The 21,287-nt window shown below is 44.8% G+C and overlaps 3 protein-coding genes across 3 annotated transcripts; 2 read left to right on the forward strand and 1 right to left on the reverse strand.

Annotated features, from left to right (window-relative positions):
- The first annotated feature begins 1,708 nt into the window (after window positions 1-1,708).
- LOC123395169 (neurofilament heavy polypeptide) lies at window positions 1,709-7,536 on the forward strand. Its single transcript, XM_045090109.1, has 4 exons — window positions 1,709-2,902; window positions 6,244-6,328; window positions 6,983-7,024; window positions 7,126-7,536. The coding sequence occupies exons 1-4, from the start codon at window positions 1,826-1,828 to the stop codon at window positions 7,185-7,187; spliced, it is 1,266 nt and encodes a 421-aa protein (XP_044946044.1). The 5' UTR covers window positions 1,709-1,825; the 3' UTR covers window positions 7,188-7,536.
- Window positions 7,537-10,959: 3,423 nt separating this feature from the next.
- Window positions 10,960-11,970, forward strand: LOC123397440. The gene has a single exon (XM_045091972.1). The coding sequence runs from the start codon at window positions 10,960-10,962 to the stop codon at window positions 11,968-11,970; it is 1,011 nt and encodes a 336-aa protein (XP_044947907.1).
- A 7,208-nt stretch (window positions 11,971-19,178) lies between these two features.
- LOC123399602 (cyclin-dependent kinase inhibitor 1C-like) lies at window positions 19,179-20,236 on the reverse strand. The gene has a single exon (XM_045094000.1). The coding sequence runs from the start codon at window positions 20,141-20,143 to the stop codon at window positions 19,487-19,489; it is 657 nt and encodes a 218-aa protein (XP_044949935.1). The 5' UTR covers window positions 20,144-20,236; the 3' UTR covers window positions 19,179-19,486.
- Between the last annotated feature and the right edge of the window lie 1,051 nt (window positions 20,237-21,287).

The following is a 21,287-nucleotide window of genomic DNA, read 5'->3' on the forward strand; positions in this document are numbered from 1 at the left end:
ACTCTGTTCATCAAAATTTACATTCATTATTCCGAACGAATTACATGCTCCATCGTGTGAAGTCTGAACTCTGAACTATCGGGGACATGCAGTAACACACGGCAGAGGATCTAGAGTAGTTCAGAAGATGTGGAGGATGTCCTGGATGAAGACGTTGCAGAGAGGGCAGTTGCCGCGAGTGTGCTGGAGCTCGCGGGAGCAGAGGCGGCAGAAGGTGTGGCCGCACGGGATGAAGGCCGCGCCCTTGTGCCGCACCATGCACACGCAGCACACCTGCACCTCCTCCTCCTCTTCCTCTTCGTGCCGCTCGCGGTGGCCGTCCTCCTCGTTGTCGTCGACCGCGCCACACCGGGACGCGCCGCCGAGCTCGCCCGATTCGTCCAAGTGGCTGTCGGCCCGCTCCAGCAGCGTCATGAGGGACGTCGACGCCGTCGCCGCCGGCCGCCCCTGCGTGCCAATCCGCCCGCCCCGTGCGCCACTTCGTCCGCGGTCGGTGCTAGCGCGCCCCGCACCGTCCCGGTCGTCCGCGCCGCCACGCGTCGGCCCGGCTGTTCGCGTCGCCACGACTGGCCTTCTCCGCCTCCGCGCGCTCGCGTCCCCGTACTCTGCTCGCCCCCTCGGCCTCATCTCGTCGACGACAAGGCCCCTCCGAGGCTCCTCGAGCTCCCCCGCCTCCAAGCTCCATTGCCTTCTCGTCCGTCAGCGAAGGACATGAATGGATAAGCCATAATGCCATATAATGACTGCGAGGGGGTTTACCTAAAAGCGAAACGTTTTTTAACTAACAAAAGGACCGCGGGTTGAATACACGAAAACAGAAGGACTTTTTTGCAAAACTACCACGACGTACGACAGAAACCATCGCCGCTTTATTATTAGGGAGATATATATATATATATATATATATATATATACAAAAATATGGCTCAATAGACCCAAAAATATACCCATAAGACTAAAAAAATACGGCACAACGTGCTAATCGGACCAACATGCCGACCCGTTTAATAATCGGACCGTGCCTGGGCTTAGAGGCGCAGCCCACGGGCCGACACGGCATGGCCCGACTAATAAACGTGCCTGGACGGGCCATGCCGTGCCAGGCCCGATTACCACGGCCCGTGTCGGCCCGTTTGGCCAGGTCTGTCTAGGGGTGGTAATGGGTACCCATTACCCACGTACTATGCGTGTAAAAACCCTATTAAGGTAAGGGTATGGGACAAAAATTTACCCATAAATATATAAATAAAAAAATCTGAAACCCATTAGGTAGAGCGAGTATGGGTATGAGATCATATAACCCATATTCGCATGCCCATGTACCCATATAAAAGCAATGTAAACTGAAAATTATCTCTAGAATCTACATTATGTCAAGAATTTGCGAACTAAAAGTGTATGCATATTTGTTGTTGTTTATGACTATATGATATTGTTTATAAGTATATGTTGGTGTTATAATCTATTTTTATAAACTCTATTATATGACGTTGTTTATGACTATATGTTTTTCAAATTGATACTTTGCAAACATGGGCAATTTTACCCACGGATACCCGTCTACCCTGTCGGGTCACGAATATGGAAAAAAATTATATGAATATATGTAAGGGTAATGGGTAAGCTTAGATGAGACGTGTAAGGGTATGAGGAGGCTTCACCCGTACCCATGCGGCCTGCGGGTGCCATCCCTAGGTCTGGCGTGGCAAAATGAAAAAAAAAAAGCTCCCTTTTCTCCGTCGGTTCGCGAAGCTTCCGCGCGGCCCCGAAGTATTTTGAACTCCACTCCACAGCTCTCGGCGAGGGTTTCGGCGGCGGAGAGGAGATGGCCGGGAAGAAGAGCGCCGCGGTGACCCCCGCGCCCTCCGACGGCGAGGAGAGCGCCGTCGTTCCCAGCTCCGCTGCCAAGCGCCAGTCCGGCAGACATAAGAAGGACCCCGCCGCCGCCAGCCTCGGCTCCACTGCCAAGCGCGTGGCCGGGAGGCCTAAGAAGGTCGCCGGCCCCGCCGAGTCCGGCGAGGGCTCAGCTATGAATCCCGCGAAGGGCGACATGGGGGACGAGGAGAAGGGGGCGACTCCGAAGAAGAAGGAGAAGGGGGCGACCCCGAAGAAGGGGGAGAAGGCGGCGACCCCGAAGAAGACGGAGAAGAAGGGGGAGAAGGCGGCGACCCCGAAGAAGGCGAAGAAGGGGGAGAAGGCGGCGACCCCGGAGAAGACGGAGAAGAAGGGGGAGAAGGCAGCGACCCCGAAGAAGGCGGAGAAGAAGGGGGAGAAGGCGGCGACCCCGAAGAAGACGGAGAAGAAGGGGGAGAAGGCGGCGACCCCGAAGAAGACGGAGAAGGCGGCGACCCCGAAGAAGACGGAGAAAAAGGGGGAGAAGGCGGCGATCCCGAAGGAGGAGAAGGCGGCGACCCCGAAGAAGGAGGAGGAGGAGAAGGCGACGGCCCCGAAGAAGAAGGAGAAGGGGGAGAAGGCTGCTGCCAAGAAGAAAAAGGACAAGGGGGAGATTGCGGCGTCCCTGGACAAGGAGGAGATGGGGGACACGCTGGCCAACCTCAAGAAGAAGAAGGAGGAGGAGGAGATGGGGGACACGCTGGCCAACCTCAAGAAGAAGAAGGAGAAGGAGGAGATGGGGGACACGCTGGCCAACATGAAGAAGAAGAAGAAGGAGAAGGAGGAGATGGGGGACACGCTGGCCAACATGAGAAAGAGGAAGCACGGCGATCTGGAATCCCCAAAGGCGGCGAAGAAACACAAGGGCAAGGCGGCAGGAGCGGCGCCGGCGGCAACCGAGCCCGGCACCTGCAGCTTCCCGATGGCGCGGGTGCGGGTGCTGATGCGGGACAAGGACGCCACCATCCGATCTAACACCGAGACCGTCTTCCTCGTCAACAAGGCCTCGGTGCGACTTCTTCCCCCACCTTTTACTCTGAAAAATGCAAGTTATGCAGTGATCTCTGTTGGCAATTAGAAATTTCAGCACTGAAGCTTGATGTCAGAGTCAGTCTACCAGAATGCCATGATTTTGGGTGGAACCTGTGTTAGCTAGCGAGATTCACATTGGTGCTTGCACTGTCGAATGCTTTATCTCTACCCTTGTCAGTATGCTAGATTAAACTTGTCTGAGATGTCAAAAGCTTGATTTTGTGTTGAGCCAAAATTCAGCATAATGAGCTCTCTCTACTTCTGCTGCTACCGCCTACCGGTACTAGACTGTCGACAAGGGATCTGGGAGGACTCCTTTCTTAATTAGTATGTTTTGCACTCACCTCTGTAGAATGCAAGTTATGCAGTGATCTGTGTTGGCAATTACCAATTAGAAATTGGAGGACTGAAGCTTGATGTCATTCTATCCGAATGCCATGATTTTGGGTGGAGCCTATGTTAGCTAGTGAGATTTAGGACGATCATGCTATTAACCTGTCAGTGCACACTAGGTGTTCGATGAGTTGCCTGTGGTGATCGCACTGTCAAATGCTTTGTCTCTACCCCTGTCAGTATGCTAGAGAAAACTTGTCTGAGATGTTAAAAGCTTGATTTGTGTTGAGCCAAAATTCAGCATAACGAGCTTTGTCTACTTGTGCTACCGGTACCAAACTATCAACAAGGGATCTGTGAGGACCACTTTCTTACTATGTTTTGCACTGACCTCTGTAGATAGTGTTGTCTATTTCTGCTGTATATGCGCACATTTGGTCCATGTTGTTGGCTTCGGTTTTTTCGTAAACTTATCCACTTGAAATATCTTAGTCAGCACAGTGATTCTAGTTAAAGTGGTTTATTTAGGAAAACCGTGTTATCTAGAGAGGAAACTGGTTCTTTTTTTGGATGGAAGAATATGACCGGTGTTAGTAACATGGTATTGTCTTTCCAGATTTTCTACTACTGCTGAACTTGTACGTGATTGTTAGTCAATCATGGATGAGCTAGATTTATGAGATTGCTCATTATGTAGCTTAATTAATATTCCCAGGCTTACCTTAAGCATATTGTTTGTTGTAAATTCATAAATGTCATAGATGAGCTAAATTAGTTGATGAAACGTTCGTTTTGAATTTAATTTATATGTAGTAAGATTTGCACTGGAAATATTAAGATTCTGCCATCATCCAAAAGACTAGTAGAAGGAATCCTAGATTACCCCAACCAGCCAGTTTACTTTGTGTTAGATGCATCTCTACCCCCAATCAGTTGTGCAGTGCTGCCAGCCTGCTACCATTGTTCTGAAAGCTAGCTAATGCTACCAGCTGTAGTGGTTTTGCCTGTAACCAAGGCAACAATAGCGTTATGCACAAGTACATAGTCACTGCACTGCCCACCTCCTATTCCCTCTGTTTGCTCCAATAGTTTGATTCATCTTGGTGCTGTCTCTTTCTTTATCTTGCGAACTCAGGTGCTTATTCTTCCAGCAAAATTTAATTTGTTTTGTACAAATTTTTTCGAGCACCAAACAAGAAGACTATATATGCAACTGATTCAAATTTCAGATCTCCAGCCTGGCAAGTGAACTCTGGGGCTTAGACTTCTGTAATGCGCATGGATTTCAATTTGTCTCTTGTCCTGCTGAAGTGGTCACAAATTTGTTTCTTACTTGTCCGCCTATAATTCTTCACTCACTGACGAATGGAGGATTTGTTTTGGTTTAGTATCTGACTGGAAACAATGGCTGGTGTACCTAGCTTATCTTCGTTGCAATCTATTTATGTACTGATGCCATTCTTTCGGTATGCAGTGATTATGACATCTACTGATTCTTGAACTGGATAGTGTTTTGCAGTGACCTCTGTAAATAGTGCTGTCTATTTCTGCTGTGTACGCGCAAATTTTGTCCATGTTTTTGGCTTTGGCTTTTTCTTGACCATACCCACTTGAAAATGCTTAGTTGAGAAATTCATAACTGTCATCGATGAGCTAAATTAGTTGAGAAATGTTCATTTAATTTTTTTAAACGTAGTAAGATTCCCATTGGAAAAGTCAAGCTTCAGCCATCAGATCCTCAAGAGTAGTAGGCAAAATTATATATTACCCCAACCAGTTTACTTGGTGGTCGATGCATTTCACTCTTCCCCATCAGTTTTGCCATACTGCCACCATTGTTTTGACAGCTGGCTTATGTGGTACTGTCCATAATCAAGGCGGCAACATCCTTATGCACATGTACATAGCCACCACACTGCCCACCCCTCATTGCTCTTCTTGCTACAATAGTTTGATCCGTCTTTCTGCTGTCTCTTTCTTCACCTTGCGAACTCAGGTGCTTGCTTAGTCGTCCAGCAAAATTGTAATTGGTTCTTGTAAAAAAAAATTGAGCACCAAAGAAGGCTGCACATGGGAATGCAGCCGATTCAAATTTCAGATTTCAATCTGCCAAGTGAGCTCTGGTGCTTAGACTTCTGTAATGCGCACGGATTGCAGTTTCACTTAGGAAGTTATTTTGATTTGCAGTTTCACTGAGGAAGTTATTTTGGTTTGGTATATGCACAAAATAGAGGTGTTTTTTCTTTCCAGTTTGGCATTTGTAATTATCCATTCTTTTGGTTTGGCATATTCGTATATATGCAAAAAAAGAGAAGGAAGTTTTACTTTCCCCGGACTGGTATATGTACCTATCTGTTTGTTGCTCAATAGATGAAGTTTTTGGTTCAAGACAATTAGACGGTACTGGCAGCATAGCAGATTGATGAGGAAGTTGATCTGTGTAAGCTGACTGTGGTATAACAAGTGTGGCCTGATTGCATGGTTTCCTTCCTGTAGCACACCAACTCATGTAGATTTTAATTGTCGACTTAAAAAGTTGTGTGAGGCTAATGATAATTTATCTTTACTAAGTATTATAAGCTTGATGAGGTCATCCAAGTGACTTGGAACATATTCTTATTAGAATGGCATCTTCTTCTAACAAGTTCAGTTCAAATAAAAATATAGCCTCTTGAATTTTATGCAAGATAATGTGAGCACGACAGGGAGTACAAATTAATCATGAGAAGTTAGAACTACGGGGAGTAAAAATTAATCATGAGAAGTTAGAACGACAGGGAGTATTTACGGCATGCATGTGACAAGAAAAGTGACACCAAGCAAGGATAAGGTTGTTGGAGTGACCTCCTTGTAATTGTTAATCCAAAAGTTGCTTCTCTTTCCTTGCACGATATTGCAATGGGGAAAAGTGTCTGGTGTACCTTGTTTATCTTTGTTGCAGTGATTATGACAGTGTTAATATTCATGTTACACATACACCTGCAGGAGTTATTCTTGGAGGCATTTGTGGAGGATGCTTATCAGAATGCCCTGAAGGGACGCAAAAAGTCAATTGCCTACGATAACCTTTGTAAGTTGGTTCTTAGTCAACTAATCTGGGAACCCTTTCATCCTTTTATCGTCTATGCTGCTTGAAAGATAGTTGATGTCGAAATGAAGAGCCTTTCTAGACCACACAGTGGATACGATACATTTGATATGATACCCATTAGTTAAGAAAGACATTACACTTGCTTACCCTAGTGTTTGATACATTGGACATATTGTTTTCCCAAAGAACCAGATACACCGGTCTCTGCTCGATGCCCAATCTTGTATACCAAAGATGAAATGTTCTTTATTAATTTTTCTACGAGTACCCTAAAGTTAATCATTATTTCCTCAACTGGTGGTTTTGATAAATCATTAAATCTGAATCGTTCTCTTGTCAATTCCAAGTAAATGTAAACCCATGGGCATGTGCGGCTGCAGTCTGAAAGTGGTTATATTTGATATAAACATGGATAATCATCGTATCAGTTGTTATTCACCCATCAAAGTCCTGGACATGCATATACTTCTCCGATGGATGGATGGATGGATTGCCCCAATGACCACGGCAACTATAACTGAAACCCCTGCTCTTTGGTTATCCCTTCCATTTCCGTATTCATTTTTTTCTACTTGTGGCAGTAGTAGGTACTTGTCAATTGACATGAAATGTATTATTTACTCATGTTTGCAGCGGCGGGTGTGTGCAATGAGAAACGGTACAAGTTTCTATCAGGTGAAGCTTATCCTATGCTACCGTTCAAATGTGCATACGTTTTTTGGATGTAGCAAAGACTGGGTGGTGCTGACATACATTTGTGTGTGTTTTGCCTACAGATTTCGTGCCGCTGAGGGTGACCGCTGGAGATGCACTCAAGGCTGTGGTGGAGCGGTCTTAGACAGAGGAGGTGTCAGTCCTAGACCATGAGGGAGACACGCATGATCGCCATAGGTTCTCTTGTCGTGCGCTAAGCTAGCCTGTGCTGTTTTGTAGGGAGGGAGACGGTGGAGGTAGGGTTGTCTGGGCTACTATGTTCTTCTATAGTAGGTTAGGTTGAGACCAGCGTAGTTTATGGAGAATGTATGTTGTGCGAATTTATGGAGAATGTAGGCTGAGACCAGCGTAGTTCATGGAGAATGTATGTTGTGCGAATTGGAGTAGTTCATGGAGAATGTATGTTGTGCGAATTGGAGCGGCAACCCACCCACCCCTTGTGGCAATGCATGTTGATGTGTGTCTGGTCTGAATTACCTGCAGCTCGCTCGCTTGATTTTGTTTGTTGCGAATTGGAGTACTTTTTACTGTATCACGATACGAAATCTGGATGTGTCTTGTCCTGTGGGAGAAGCTAAAAATTGACTTGTTTTGTTAGCCGGAACCTGCTTCGTAATACATATGTTTGAGGGTCAACTAATTCTGGACTGCGGAGGTACTAAATAAAGTACATGCTTAGTATGTACTCCTACATGTTTAATACTTTCTTCGTAAACTAATATAAAAGTATTTAGAACACTACTTTAGTAGTCTAAACACTTTTATATTAGTTTACAGAGAAAATACGAAACAAAGTATGTACTTATACTTCATAACATATGTTGAGTATGTGGTTTCGTCTTAACTAGAAGGATTAAACGAGCGTTGCTGCGCCGTTGGTGTTGTTGTGTTTTTATAAACTAGTAATCTGACACGTGCAACGCATGTATAACCATAAAAGAATATACTCATTCATTCTTATTAGTAGGTATTATTAAATAAAAACCAAAAGATAACATAATAATGTATTAATATAACAGAATCCATTACATTATTGTCTGTGAATCATTTTTTACAGAGCCTAACCTGTACATCAGGCATTTGTCAAACATAGCTCCCGTATGCTTCTCTACAAACGCTTTATAGGATTTTCCATTCAGGTAGTGTTTGCAAAACAAAGACGGCTCTTCACTCAAAAGATAATAAAGTTTCAAGCATCCCAAATGTCATGAGAACCAGAGATATCATCCTGCTTGACCTGATAAAAATATGTAAATCCAAAAATTGAAAAAAAATATGGGGGTACTAATTAGTTTAAGAAAACATTCAAAAAGAGAGCGTACATACTCCATGCTACTAAGGCATAGTATGAAAGTGCATTCAAAAAAAAGCATGGTATGACAGTGTGTTCATGCTGACCATAGATAATTTTTGTTGTTTCCTTCAACTAAGAAACCTTCAGAAATTTTTTGGCTTCTTTATTACATTTCTCTTAACACAAAAGACAAAACTAAAAAGTCTGGTTGATTTGCTGGTCTGCACAAATATTATAAGCATGCTCCCAGGCAACTATTTTGAAATATGAACACGATTGGAGTCCTGCTAACGGATAGGAAAATTATAATTGATAAATAAAAGGAATTGTATGATCCAGCCACTAATGGTGGATACAAAGATATAATCCCGAAGCAGCACTTGTATGCAATTAAACTCATCTCTTAAAGTCTGAGGATATAATCATGGGAATCCTCCAAAGAATCAGTGGATTTCAGTCCAAGGATTTCACCAGCTAAGTCAACATTTCTATAAATTTCAGATTATAGAAAAAAAAATTCCTAACTCCAAACTGTCTCACAAAGAAGAAAGAAGAAAGCCCGAATAAATAATACGCATTCTTTTGGGCGGGCCAAGGTAAAGAATTGCACATACTTTTGGCCGCAATATTTCAGTAGACATTAGTTACTATTTACTCTGTAAATTAATATAAGAGCATTTAAAATATTACTTTAGTAATCTAAACACTCTTATAATAGTTTGCAGAGGGAGTACTTAGGTATTTCGGAAAAAAAACTCAATTCTGAACTTTTGGCAAAAAAACTCAATTCTGAACCATATATTTAAAAACCAAATCAATTCTTCGCTAACTGGGCTTGCCCATAACCAGTTATGTAGTAACTAAATTACAATGTGTAAACTTGAAACAACAATTGACTTGATAATTCATGTTACGAAATTGCTAATTCAAAAAAAAGGCATAGTATGAAAGTGTGTTCATGCTGACCATAGATAATTTTTGTTGTTTCCTTAAACTAAGAAACCTTCAGAAAATTTTGGGCATCTTTATTACATTTCTCTTAACACAAAACTAAAAAGTCTTGTTGATTCGCTGGTCTGCAGAAAGATTATAAGCATGCTCCGAGGCAACTATTTTGAAACATGAACACGATTGGAGTCCTGCTAACGGATAGGAAAATTATAATTGATAAATAAAAGGAATTGTGTGATCCAGCCACTGATGGTGGATACAAAGATATAATCTCGAAGCATCACTTGTATGCAAATTAAACTCATCTCCTAAAGTCCGAGGATATGATCATGGGAATCCTCCAAAGAATCAGTGGATTTCAGTCCAAGGATTTCACCAGCTAAGTCAACATTTCTTTAAAATTCAAATTAAAGAAAAAAATTCCTAACTCCAAACTGTCTCACAAAGAAGAAAGAAGAAAGCCCGAATAAATAATACACATTCTTTTGGGCGGGCCAAGGTAAAGAATTGTACATACTTTTGGCCGCAATATTTCAGTAGACATTAGTTACTACTTACTCCGTAAATTAATATAAGAGCATTTAAAACACTACTTTAGTAATCTAAACACTCTTATAATAGTTTGCAGAGGGAGTACTCAGGTATTTCGGAAAAATAACTCAATTCTGAACTTTTGGCAAAAAAAAACTCAATTCTGAACCATATATTTAAAAACCAAATCAATTCTTCGCTAACTGGGCTTGCCCATAACCAGTTATGTAGTAACTAAATTACAATGTGTATACTTGCAAACAACAATTGACTTGATAATTCATGTTACAGAATTGCTCGTCCGTGCATTCAATTAGGGTAACTATGAATTTCAGATTTCTAGGTGTGTGTGCCAGATTTCTTTTATGAAACCAGAACAAAGTTATTTATGTGAATCTCTAGTTAGAAACCAACTGAAATAAATAAAATGTCTAATGTGAAAACTCATAAAACTGAATGGAATAAAGAAATAGCAGGATTGAGCACCACATACCAAGTGTTAGATGTCGAAAAGAGTAGTCGTTATCACTTTAAGGTCGATCCATCATGAAGGAAAGCCTGAACAAATGGTCAAATTCTGTAAAGAAAAACAATCAATATTGAGAGGACTGTTAACTACACCTCAAGGAGCATTTTGAAGCAGGGAAATTATATATCATGATTAACATTATCCTTGCCAAGTCAAGAATTTTTCCTTTTACAAGCTTGATCTCCCATATGAAGTATCTTATATATACAACATAGCAAGGTAGCCTATATGAAATAACAACTGGGACAATAAACCGAATTACTACTCAAGGTGAACGACCAAAAACTAATTGAAACGTGCAATTTCAGAATCCACTCCATCTCCTGTGCTGGTACTACGATCCATAACACTCAATGAGACCTTGAGATCTACCTAAAGGCCTAAAACCCCTACCTCATACTTAATACTCCTTCCATTCCTAAATATTTGTCTTTCTAAAGTATATAGACATAATTTAGAGTTTAAGTTCACTCATTTTGCTCCGTATGTAGTCCATACTTGAAGCTCTAAAAAGACAAATATTTAGGAACGAAGGATGTACTAATGATGTGACATGCATCCTATGAAAAAAAGAACATGCAGAATACAAGCATGGTGGTGAGTGGAACTGGGAAAGGCAGCAAGGGAGCGTGTACCTATACAAGGGGGATGCTGCCATGCAACAATCCCTTGGCTCACTCATGGTCTGCTGCACCGAGCAATGCAAGTGGATACTCTGACCGTTTGAATGCAACGAACTTTCAGAATTTAATGTATCCGTCAAGCACTTCTCAAGGCGGAGTTCCTGGTCAATCACCTCAATTGAAGGCATCGTCGATGAGAGTGTCAACTCCATCTTCAGTTGCCTCTATACCTGCTGCATCCTCACCTTCTAATTTGATTATGATGAAGAACAGTGGTCTCCAGCAACAACAAGCAAAAGCTCTGCAGGCTCTCCCCATCCCAAATTACCAGTCACAAAGCATGAGTTCGTCAAAGATTGGGCACTCCCTTACTAATCTTTCTAGTGGAGGAGGAGGGGACCTATCTCGATCTTCAAATGCTCCTGTTGCTTTTGGTTCGCCATCTACTTCAGTCTCCAAAAGTATTGGTGGTAGCCCACCTGCATCTGGAAGTGCGAAGGGTGGCCAGCCAGTTGTCCAATTGTCATCGCCTCAACAACATGCAGCCAAGAACTCTCCTTCGACTTCTGGATCCAAGTCAGCCTCCACAAATCACTACAGCAGTATGCCTATGCCATCTATCCTTGGTCAGCAGCCAAACATGGCTCACTCTGGCGGTAAGCAGCAGTCCCATGGACCCTCATTGAAGCAACATCAACCATTCTCGCAAGGCCACTTCTTCATCTCCAATGCGTTCGCACCACCACAAGGTCCGCCTCAGCATGTAAATGCTGGAGTTGGTGCTGTCCTCTACCAAAAGCGCTCGACTGACAAGACGCGGCAGCAGCAACAGCAGAATGTTGTATCTGGTTTGTCTGCTATGCTCTCTCTTGGTTCCATGTCAATGTCCACAGCTGCGATTCCAGCTAATGCAGGGAAGGCAGCCGGCAGTAACATGAAGGCCAATCTTCATCCAACTGCTGGTGATTACCCTGACTAACATGGTCAATACAATAGTCATTTACAAAATATTTTGGGGATGGATGCCAAACAGTACAGAGGCATAACAACTCATCTGCTTAAAACTGGATTAAACAAAGGGAATTTGTACAAACATGATGGGTTGTGCCTGATTTTTACAAGATATAGCGGACATCGATCACCTGGGTTCACGGGGCCGTAGCTACCAATCCTCCGGTGTTCTGTAATCCTGCACGGGATGCAAAACTGCCGCTTAGACTCCTCATCCATGCCCTGAGTATCCATTTCCCCATTCTATACTATACATGCTTCATAACCAACATTGGGGCATTTACTAAAAAATATTATGCAGCAAATAATGGTAGAAGAAAACAAGTAGGGATTGTACGTAGTATACATAAAAAAAGAAAGCAAGGATAGAGATAAGATGTACAACTGAAGATGAACAAAAAAGGAGTTGCTGCAGGTAGCTGTCCATGGACAGGTTCAGTATTTGCAACTGAACATCGAAAGAGAAGGTTTCAGGGGTGGTGGAACTCACCTGGGCCTCGATGGCATGCCACGGGCTGCTGGCAGCAGAGCAAGCAACGCGGGCGTGCTGTGCGGGGACCCGAGGACCGTGGATGCCCGACTTCCTGCTGCTTCCCAGCGCTCGAGTGTAGGGGGTGAAGCTAATGACACCACTATCTCTATAAGCAAAAAAGAAAATAAAAGAAAAAAAAACAGCCTTAAAACATGCAAAAGAGTGTCATCATGATGTGCAAGGAGTTGGGTACTGATATGACAAGGGGGCAGAGTAATTTGGTAGTAAAAATTGATTCCAGAATCATGATTGCCAATGAGCATCAATATCAGACTTCTATTGCTGAACATGGGGGGGTGACCAATATCTTGATTTCTATTAGCAAGTACTCTGTATGAAGCAAACTGGATGCGATAAACAAGCATTAGATTGTAATCATTTTAAAACCTAAACAAAACTACACTGGCACGCCTGCAAATGAAAGCATGTTCAGTGATAGTGAACATGCATATATAAATAAAATGACAGTAGCATGCAAATGAAACTATGCTTGGTGGTGGTAGTAGTACCGGGTGATCCTGTTGTCGGTGCATACTGAACTCACTGGCAAAGAGCTGGGAATAGATATGCCTTTTCCTCTGTTTACAAACCTGGACATCAGCATTCTCCATGTTGACACGAAGCAAATACTGGGCATTGAACACCAGTCGACGGTCCAACACACTGGTATCATCTACGCGATGGCTCAGAATTGAAGATACACATAGTTTCGACTCCATAGTTTATAGAACAATAAGCCATATGTTCTGGTAAGGGTTATGAAAAGAGAGAGGGAGAGGTTCTAAAGCAAAGTTTCAGACAACACCTACCGCTTCTCCTCCTGAGAATGTTGCGAAGGCTACAGAGAGGCAACAAAAATACACCATTATTGCTCCACTTCACCGGAAGAGTAGCATACTCATGAAGCCCCATAGAATAAATTACCCAGAAGATGCATATTTTAAGCATGTATATAAGCCATTACAAGAAGCTGGTAATAGATCGAGAGGAAAACTAAGGAAATGCCAAGAACCGATGGGTTTGTTCGCTTTGCTGAGCCCAAAAATATAATCTTGAACCAACCAGGACGGGAACAAGTCCCGGACCCTTTCAACGCCTGACATCGGCTTGCAAACCCTAACCAGCAGCCCACCCTAAGCCGCCAAGGGAAGCAGAACAGAGCAAATCGCCAACTACATCCGACGCCACGAACAGACGGGCGCCGATTCGGCGTCGAATCCCAAGAACCCGCCGCTACGCGCCCCCGCCGGGGGGCGCCGGGATTGCTTGCGCGCAAGGGGCGCGGGGATGAGATTCCGCGAGGGGAGGCGGGGGAGGGGGGACGGCGAGCGCGCGTACCTTCTCCTCGCCGCGCGAATCCGTGGAGATCGCCATGGCTGGCTGCGGAGCGGGGGAGGAGCGGTCGGGCAAGGGCAGGGCGGGTTTGGAATTGGGGCTTATCCGGATCGCGGATTTTGTAGGTTTACAGGCTCAACGGTCGGAGGAGGGGAGGCGGCGAGGTCGGAGGTCCGGGGGAAGGGCCATCGGGGAGGGAGAGGAGGGTCGGCGGGGAGGGAGAGGACGTCCGGCGTGCTGCGGGGCGCGGCGGTGGTGGAGAGGCGGAGAGGGTGGCCGATGGGGAGGGAGAGGAGACCCGACGGGGAGGGAGAGGGGTGCGGGGCGGGCGGCTTCGGGCGGTGCGGGGGCGGGCGAGCGAGCGATGCGGGCGAGGCGGGTGGCGGCGGCGGCGCCCGTGCTCGTGTCGATTAGAGGAGGAACGGCGGGGGCGGCTTCCTTGTCTCGCGTGTGCCAGAGGAGGATCGACGATGGCTCGTCCGCGCGGCGGCTACTCGCGTCCATCAACAGGCACGGTGGTGCATGGTGTGCACGGGTAGATTGGTTAGGATCTGATTGCAATCAGTTTTTTTCCCTTGCGTGATCGTAGGTAGGACGTGAACTTCCATATTTTTTTCAGCGGTGAAGTATGGTCAGTCAATGTAAATCACTAAGTGCACACAAAGAACGGGTTAGATCAAGGTTAGCGGTTGGATTGAGTTTAGTGGGCCTAATCATGCGGTGGTAATGGGTCCATGTACATTTATGGGGTATGTTTAGAAAAATTTATGTTCGATCTTTTATTAGTAGTATAGATTAAATCAGCCTATTTGTTTTTAAAATATAGGTGCATCACATTTAAAAAAAATCAAAGCTCTTCAAGTTGACCAAATTTGTAGAGAACTATATTAGTATTCATAATATGAAGTTGCGATCATTAAATTCATCATGAAATAATTTTTCATATTTTATGCTAATGTTTTTTACTTCGAACTTAGTCGAAGTTAAATAAATTTAATTTTTCAAAAGAAAAATATACCTTATATTTTGAAACCGAGGAAGAATTTGATTTGGTTAGTGTGAGAGGTGATGGCTTATGTTTTTCTATTTTATTTATAATGCGGTGTTTTGATGGGGTTTTCGTGATGTGATTCCGTGTTATGTGCTAATCAATCGATATTTACTGCATATGCTATTTTGATGTTACAATAATATACTTTTAGGTGACGATGGGTGCATGGGACTGATGTATTATTATAAATCAATTGTTAATGATTAATTATAAAAGTCGTTGACCACAAATCATGAACCCAATCCTAAATCGAATACCTCAATCGAATCAATAGCTTTAAAATTAAGGTGCATAGTAAACTAAAAGAATTGAATAGTCAAGCTTGTTGAGAAATTATTGACCGGCCAAAATTGGGTAATCAAATTCTAATTGGAAACTTCAATTGATTGTGAGGCCTTTAATCCTAGAAAGATTAGTCGTATGGTATATAGGGTGTAATTACTGCTATCTGAACATTTGATCAATTTATTCTTCTTACCAATGCTAACCAATCAATCAATCAACGAAAAATTACACCCTACCACCAAACAGGTTGACGGTAGCTGAGGGAGTTTCATATTAAGAGGTCCTCGGACAGTCGGGTTGTCCCTCATGGGCCGATCATATAGGTTGCGTTATTGAAGAACTGGATTGTTTGACGACTACGTGATCAGGATGGAAAGCTCCGAAGACAAGCGTGCACTCCAAGGCAAGATGACCTGTTCGGCCCGTCTACTATCGATCTATGTCTCTAACATGTAACCCTAGGGGTTCTGGTGTCTATATAAACTAGAGGCCCTTGTACGTAGAGGGGGATTATCTCATCTAGGGGTAGCTTATACGATCTTGAGGTAGATCATCTCTGCAATTATCGTTTTTCATCAATATAATCAAGCAGGACGTAGGGTTTTACATCTTCAAGAGGGCCCGAACCTGGGTAAATATTGTCTCTTCCTCTCTCCTGCAACCCAACGATCTAGGCTCCATAGTTCGGGACCCCCTACCCGAGATTATTGTTAGATCCAAGTTTCTATCAATTGTCCAATGTAATTTATTTACCCACCGTTGTTATGCTCATGAGATAGATGCCTCTAGTGAACGCTATAGCCGGCAGGTCCATTCACTTTGTATAAGGTTTACTACAATTTATTTTATACTTATCTATCTATCACTATCACTATTGATCCTTGCAATTAACGCGTACAAGGAGATTGATAAACCTTTTGTCTGTGCTGGGTGCAAGTATTTTATGTGTGTGTGCAGGTATCGTTGACGTTCGTTTGCGTGAGTCTTTTACTGGTTTGATAAATCTTGATTCTTAAATGAGGAAAATATTGTCTACTACTATATTACATCATCCTTCTTCTTCGGAAAAATCGCAATGCCTATCACAAGTAGGATTATGACGGAGGCAAGGTGACCATCGCGCGCGGCAACCGAGGAGATTGTAAGCTTTTTCTTCTTCTTGCTCAACTTGTTGACTAATTGATTCGTTCATTCAATGTTGTTCAACACATTGTGCAACCCGCACGCGCTGTCGTGATGTACCACATGATAGAAGGACTCCATTTAGACACACGCCCTGTTGGATAAAGCTGAAGGGGCAGTATGTGTGGGACGAGATGATCCGCTCATGAAAACTTCTCGAACATTAGGTTAATCTTGCAGAACTTGAAATATTATTGTGCCGACTTATTTACGTGCTATGTATAGATGATTTGAACTATTTTCTATCCAAACTCTGATGAAAACCTTGGTGTTTGCATGGATTTTATTCAGTTAATTAAAACCTGGCTTGAGATGTATGCGAGCAGCATTGGATGGCCGTCTCTTGCATATGTGTTCACACGTTGGTCCTTGTAATGCAGGAGCAAATTTATGGATCAGCGTTGAAAGCGTTCGAAAAATTTATGGATTCGTGCTTGCAGCACAATCTACGGCTACGTTTAGGACTATACATTTATTTTTCCGAATAGACCAGGGCTATACATTATGCCGATTAGGAGTTGGTAGTGTTGCTTTTCAACGTAGCGCGCCGGCCGGAGTTCCTTCCAAGCGTCAACGCCTCGATCGATGCCGTGCGGTGAGCACGGCTGCCGTCCGTCGCCGACTCCGACGGCGTCGCGCAACAGCCAGAGTACCGTATATGATTATTATATCAAGCCGTTGGTATCAAGCTGGCTGTCTGCATGCACTTGTCACTTTCCGTGAGTACAAATTCGATCAGTACATAGTCGTTGAATTGTACCTGAATCTTGTTTGGTTGGCACTTGGCACCGTCAACAAGCGTGCCAAACATTGATTGATGTGCGCAACCGCCAGAAGAAGGACGGAGAAGCGCAGCTCGTGTCGTGTCGTGTCGCAACTCGCATGTGTATACATGGGCAGGCAGATAGAACGTCAACGCCGAAAGAAAGAAGGAATTGGTTGGTTCTCGACGGACCAATCTTTCTTGCGTCCACCTCGTCTGGTCCATGCAATGCAATGCAGTTTGCAGTTGGCCTTGTGTGATCTACTGATTTCTTCATTGATCATCAATAGGGTATTTATACATGGATTGCCGCCTCTTAGCAGCGTCGGTTACAAAAGAGATGACGCCTGTAGGAGGCGCCTGTTCGGGGGTGAACAGACGTCTGTCACACTTGATAGCGTCCGTACGGAACGGTATGGTTTTGGACAGAAAGTTAACTGCCATAGGCAGCTAATATCTAATCCTAACAGGCCTGTACCATCACACTAGTATCTCCTTGGGCTCTGTGGCCACATATATACATGATTTAATCGCAAAGTTGGGTCCAAACACACACAAATCAAACGAGGTTTTTTCTCAATAAATAAATAAATAAATAAGAGGTCGCTTCAAATGGAGTAAGTAGCGTCCAAGGCCACAGCTTTGAGTAGAAACGACGGGTCAAAACAACATGAGCAAGAAATGCAGAGACGCGTTGCGCGCTTTGCATTCTCATGACTGACGACGCTTCCTTCCTTCACGCGGCCGACAGACACCCAGAAAATAAACTAAGAGAAAGAAGACCATTTGTTTGTTATTCAAGTCTGTCCCCAGCTAAGCTGACGCAGGCAACCACGCAGCTACATGGAACAAAATTCACTCCTACTGTCTCCACTGAACCCAGATCTGGGGTTTACCAGCTACCTGTATTTTTTTTCACACTACCGTCCCATAATATAAAATCATTGTTCACACTAGTTTGTTTATATTATGAGAACAAGGAAATAGTGTATATTGAGTTAATTACATCGGCGATACAACTATTTACTTGAAATTAACAGATTCATAAACAAACTTGAAAACCCCACAAAACTCATACACAAACTTATTTATTTTAACAGTTGACTATAAAACAACCCCGACTGTGACACATTGGCTGCGACGTCGCAAAGGGCCGCACCTGAATATTTGCACAAACTCGTCTATCATACAAAGAATTCAGAACACGTTCAACTGAAAAATCAGTACTACACACTGTAGTTTCATGTACAAATAAATCGGTAATATTGCACACAAAATTCAGACAAAATTACTATTAAATTCAGTAAATTTCAGTCACAATTCAATCAAAGGTCACAGTTTTGTCCAAAAATTCATACTTTTCATATATGAATACTAAATCCAGAGCATCGGTGTTCATATGATAGTCACGCATTGCACTGTGCAACATCAATCTACTTCGCCCTAAAATCAGGCATTCTTCACACTGCACTAATTTCTCCACTCAAATCTCCAGAATAACCAATGAATGTGCTCACGTGTTGGCCAATTCATATGATCAGTAACCCCTCAATCCTTTCCTCAAAAACATCCCCATTCATTGAATCCATGCGCCAAAACGGATGATCGGTGCTGCCAAAAAACCTAGCGAAAACAGGGGAAAGAAACGATCCCAAATATGACCGGACACATACCGCTTCCCTTGCCTTTGACGGGTTCACACCGGTGCACTGTTGATTGCCCCAAAGAGCTCAAGGAGATACCAAGGAAGACGAAAAGGCAGGGGTTACGGAAGGGTTAGCGAGGCCGGTTGACGAATATGTGACAATATGGGTATCCTCTTGAAATATGTCCATCCGCACACTTGACAAAGGACCAGTACGCGCTAATAATGCACATGGCCCGTGCCACATTCGAACGTAGGCCGATTCAGGCTGTTTTGTAGTCAACTGTCGTAGCAAACAAATTCATGTATGAGTTTTGTGGGGTTTTCAAGTTTGAGTACGAGTCTCTAATTAACTCGTGTATGCTGTACTAGTGACAAATGTGTTCAGTTCGAAATGCAATATGTCTATCTGTACTATAGTAGGAGTAGTCGTATACAAAAAGAAAAAGATAGTAGAAAAACTGGTGTAGTATAAAATCTTGTCTTCCTCGATCCATCGATCGCCTCCACCTCCACATCAATCAACACTAATCAAAGAATATTTATGTAATCATATCGGAGCCCCAACCCAAGAATGGATCTAAGTGATCAGGGTAGTAACACGGATCAAAACGAGGATATGTGTGTCGGGCATTGCATCTCCGATCGATCGACCGGTCTCTGCACGCCGTTGCACGGATCTCAAAACCGATCAGACGAGCTCGAGGCGCGCCGAGTAGTCGGCGTACCTGGACCGCCGGATGTTGGCCTGCCGCTTCCGGTACACCACGGCGGCCAGGCAAAGCACGGCGGTGGCGGAGAAGACGCCCACCACCACGCCAGCCTTCTTCCCGCCGTTCATCTCGCCCTCCCCGTGCCGCCTCTCCTCGTCCACCGCCCGCTGCTCCTCCGCGCCGCCCGTGCCGGCCTTCACCTCCATCGCCGCCGGGGCGGGCGCAGGGGACTTCACCTTCTTCTTGTCGTAATCCTCCTCGTCGTCGTCGTCGCCTTCCTTGTCGGCGGCGCCTGGGGCGGGGGCGGGCGCGGCGGCGGAGCGCAGGGGCGACGACGGCGCCGGGGAGTGCGCCGAGGTGGGGGCCTCGGCGGGGGACGTCTCGGTGGGCGCCGGAGGGGACGCCGCCGTCGCCTTCTTCTTATCCTCGCCGGAGGAGAGCGCGGGGGCGGGGGCCAGGGAGGGGGACGCAGCGGATCCGTTGCTGTCGTCGTCGTCGGAGTCGGCCTCGGGGCGGAGGAGCGGGGACGCGGCGGGCGCGCCGGACGACGGCGGCTGCGAGATGGGGCTCTGCGCGGCCGCCGCCGCCACGAGGAGCAGGAGGCAGATCAAGGAGGGCAGCGGCAATGCCATCATGTCGCTCCTGGAGACCGAGATCGAGGGAGACGGTGGCGTCGGCGGCGAGGCGGTGCGGATCTGGGAGCGGCGGCGAGGTGGGCTGGGTTGGTGGTGCGGTGAGGAGGATTATATAGGTGGTTGGTTGGGGCTGGCGGCCGGTGGCAGGAAAGGTGCGTGTGGTGGATCCGATCATTGGTTGGACTGCGACGGATCAGCGGCGGCCGACACCAGTGTGGTGAAAGGAAGGACACGTGGACGGCTGGGATGCCGCCAAAAACACCAGCCTCAACGATGCCCCATGTGAGTTTTGATTTGCTTCCAAGGAATTCAGTTGAATTTGGCTCACAAGCCGCGTGAGATGGCCAAATTTTGTCTGTCAAGCAACTCATTGCTGCTCATGGCCATGTCCATACGCCGTGCCTAACTTGAGACGTCGAGGCATAGCAAAGGCCCGCGGCACCCATCTTCTCGAGGCACCAGGAAATCTTACGCGATTTAGATTTAGCAATTCAACCGAGGTCATCGATGAGTGCTTATAAACCTGAGAGAAACACCTAGATATCAATACAATTCCGTCGAGAGCTTTACTAAATTTTGGCTCTGATCCGACGAACCCCTTACGGCTACTCCAACATCGTCCATCACCGACCGTGACGGTAATTCAATGGGTGATGCTCATGCTTTCGCACACATATGATGAATGTAGCGGTGTCCAAAGAAGTTAGAGCTTGCTTGGTCTGGAGCCAAACTTTTTTTGGCATCCCTAATACACCTTGCGTGTGGAATTACTTGTCGCTTAAATGAATATATCTAGAACTAAAATACATTTATATACATTTATTCCTATGACAAGTATTTTTAAACAGAGGGAGTAGTAAATTGTTAACCGATTTGGTAGGCTAATTTTTTCTTATAATCAAACACTTGCCATAATTGTCATATGTTGCCAATTATGAGCTTTACTAGAATTTGGCCGGAATCCAATCAAATCCGTTTTCGTCGGACATGATGAAGTTTCTACACATGAGCTCATATGCACCCTTGTGAATAGTAAAACCAATGCACCCTTGTGAACCCCTTAGGGCAACTCCAACATTGTCCATCACCAACGGTGACAGTAGTTAAATGCGTTACCGTCGTGCTTTTGCACGCACATGATAAA

This window comes from Hordeum vulgare, chromosome 5H (assembly GCF_904849725.1).
Source record: "Hordeum vulgare subsp. vulgare chromosome 5H, MorexV3_pseudomolecules_assembly, whole genome shotgun sequence".
NCBI classification, from domain to species: Eukaryota; Viridiplantae; Streptophyta; class Magnoliopsida; order Poales; family Poaceae; genus Hordeum; species Hordeum vulgare.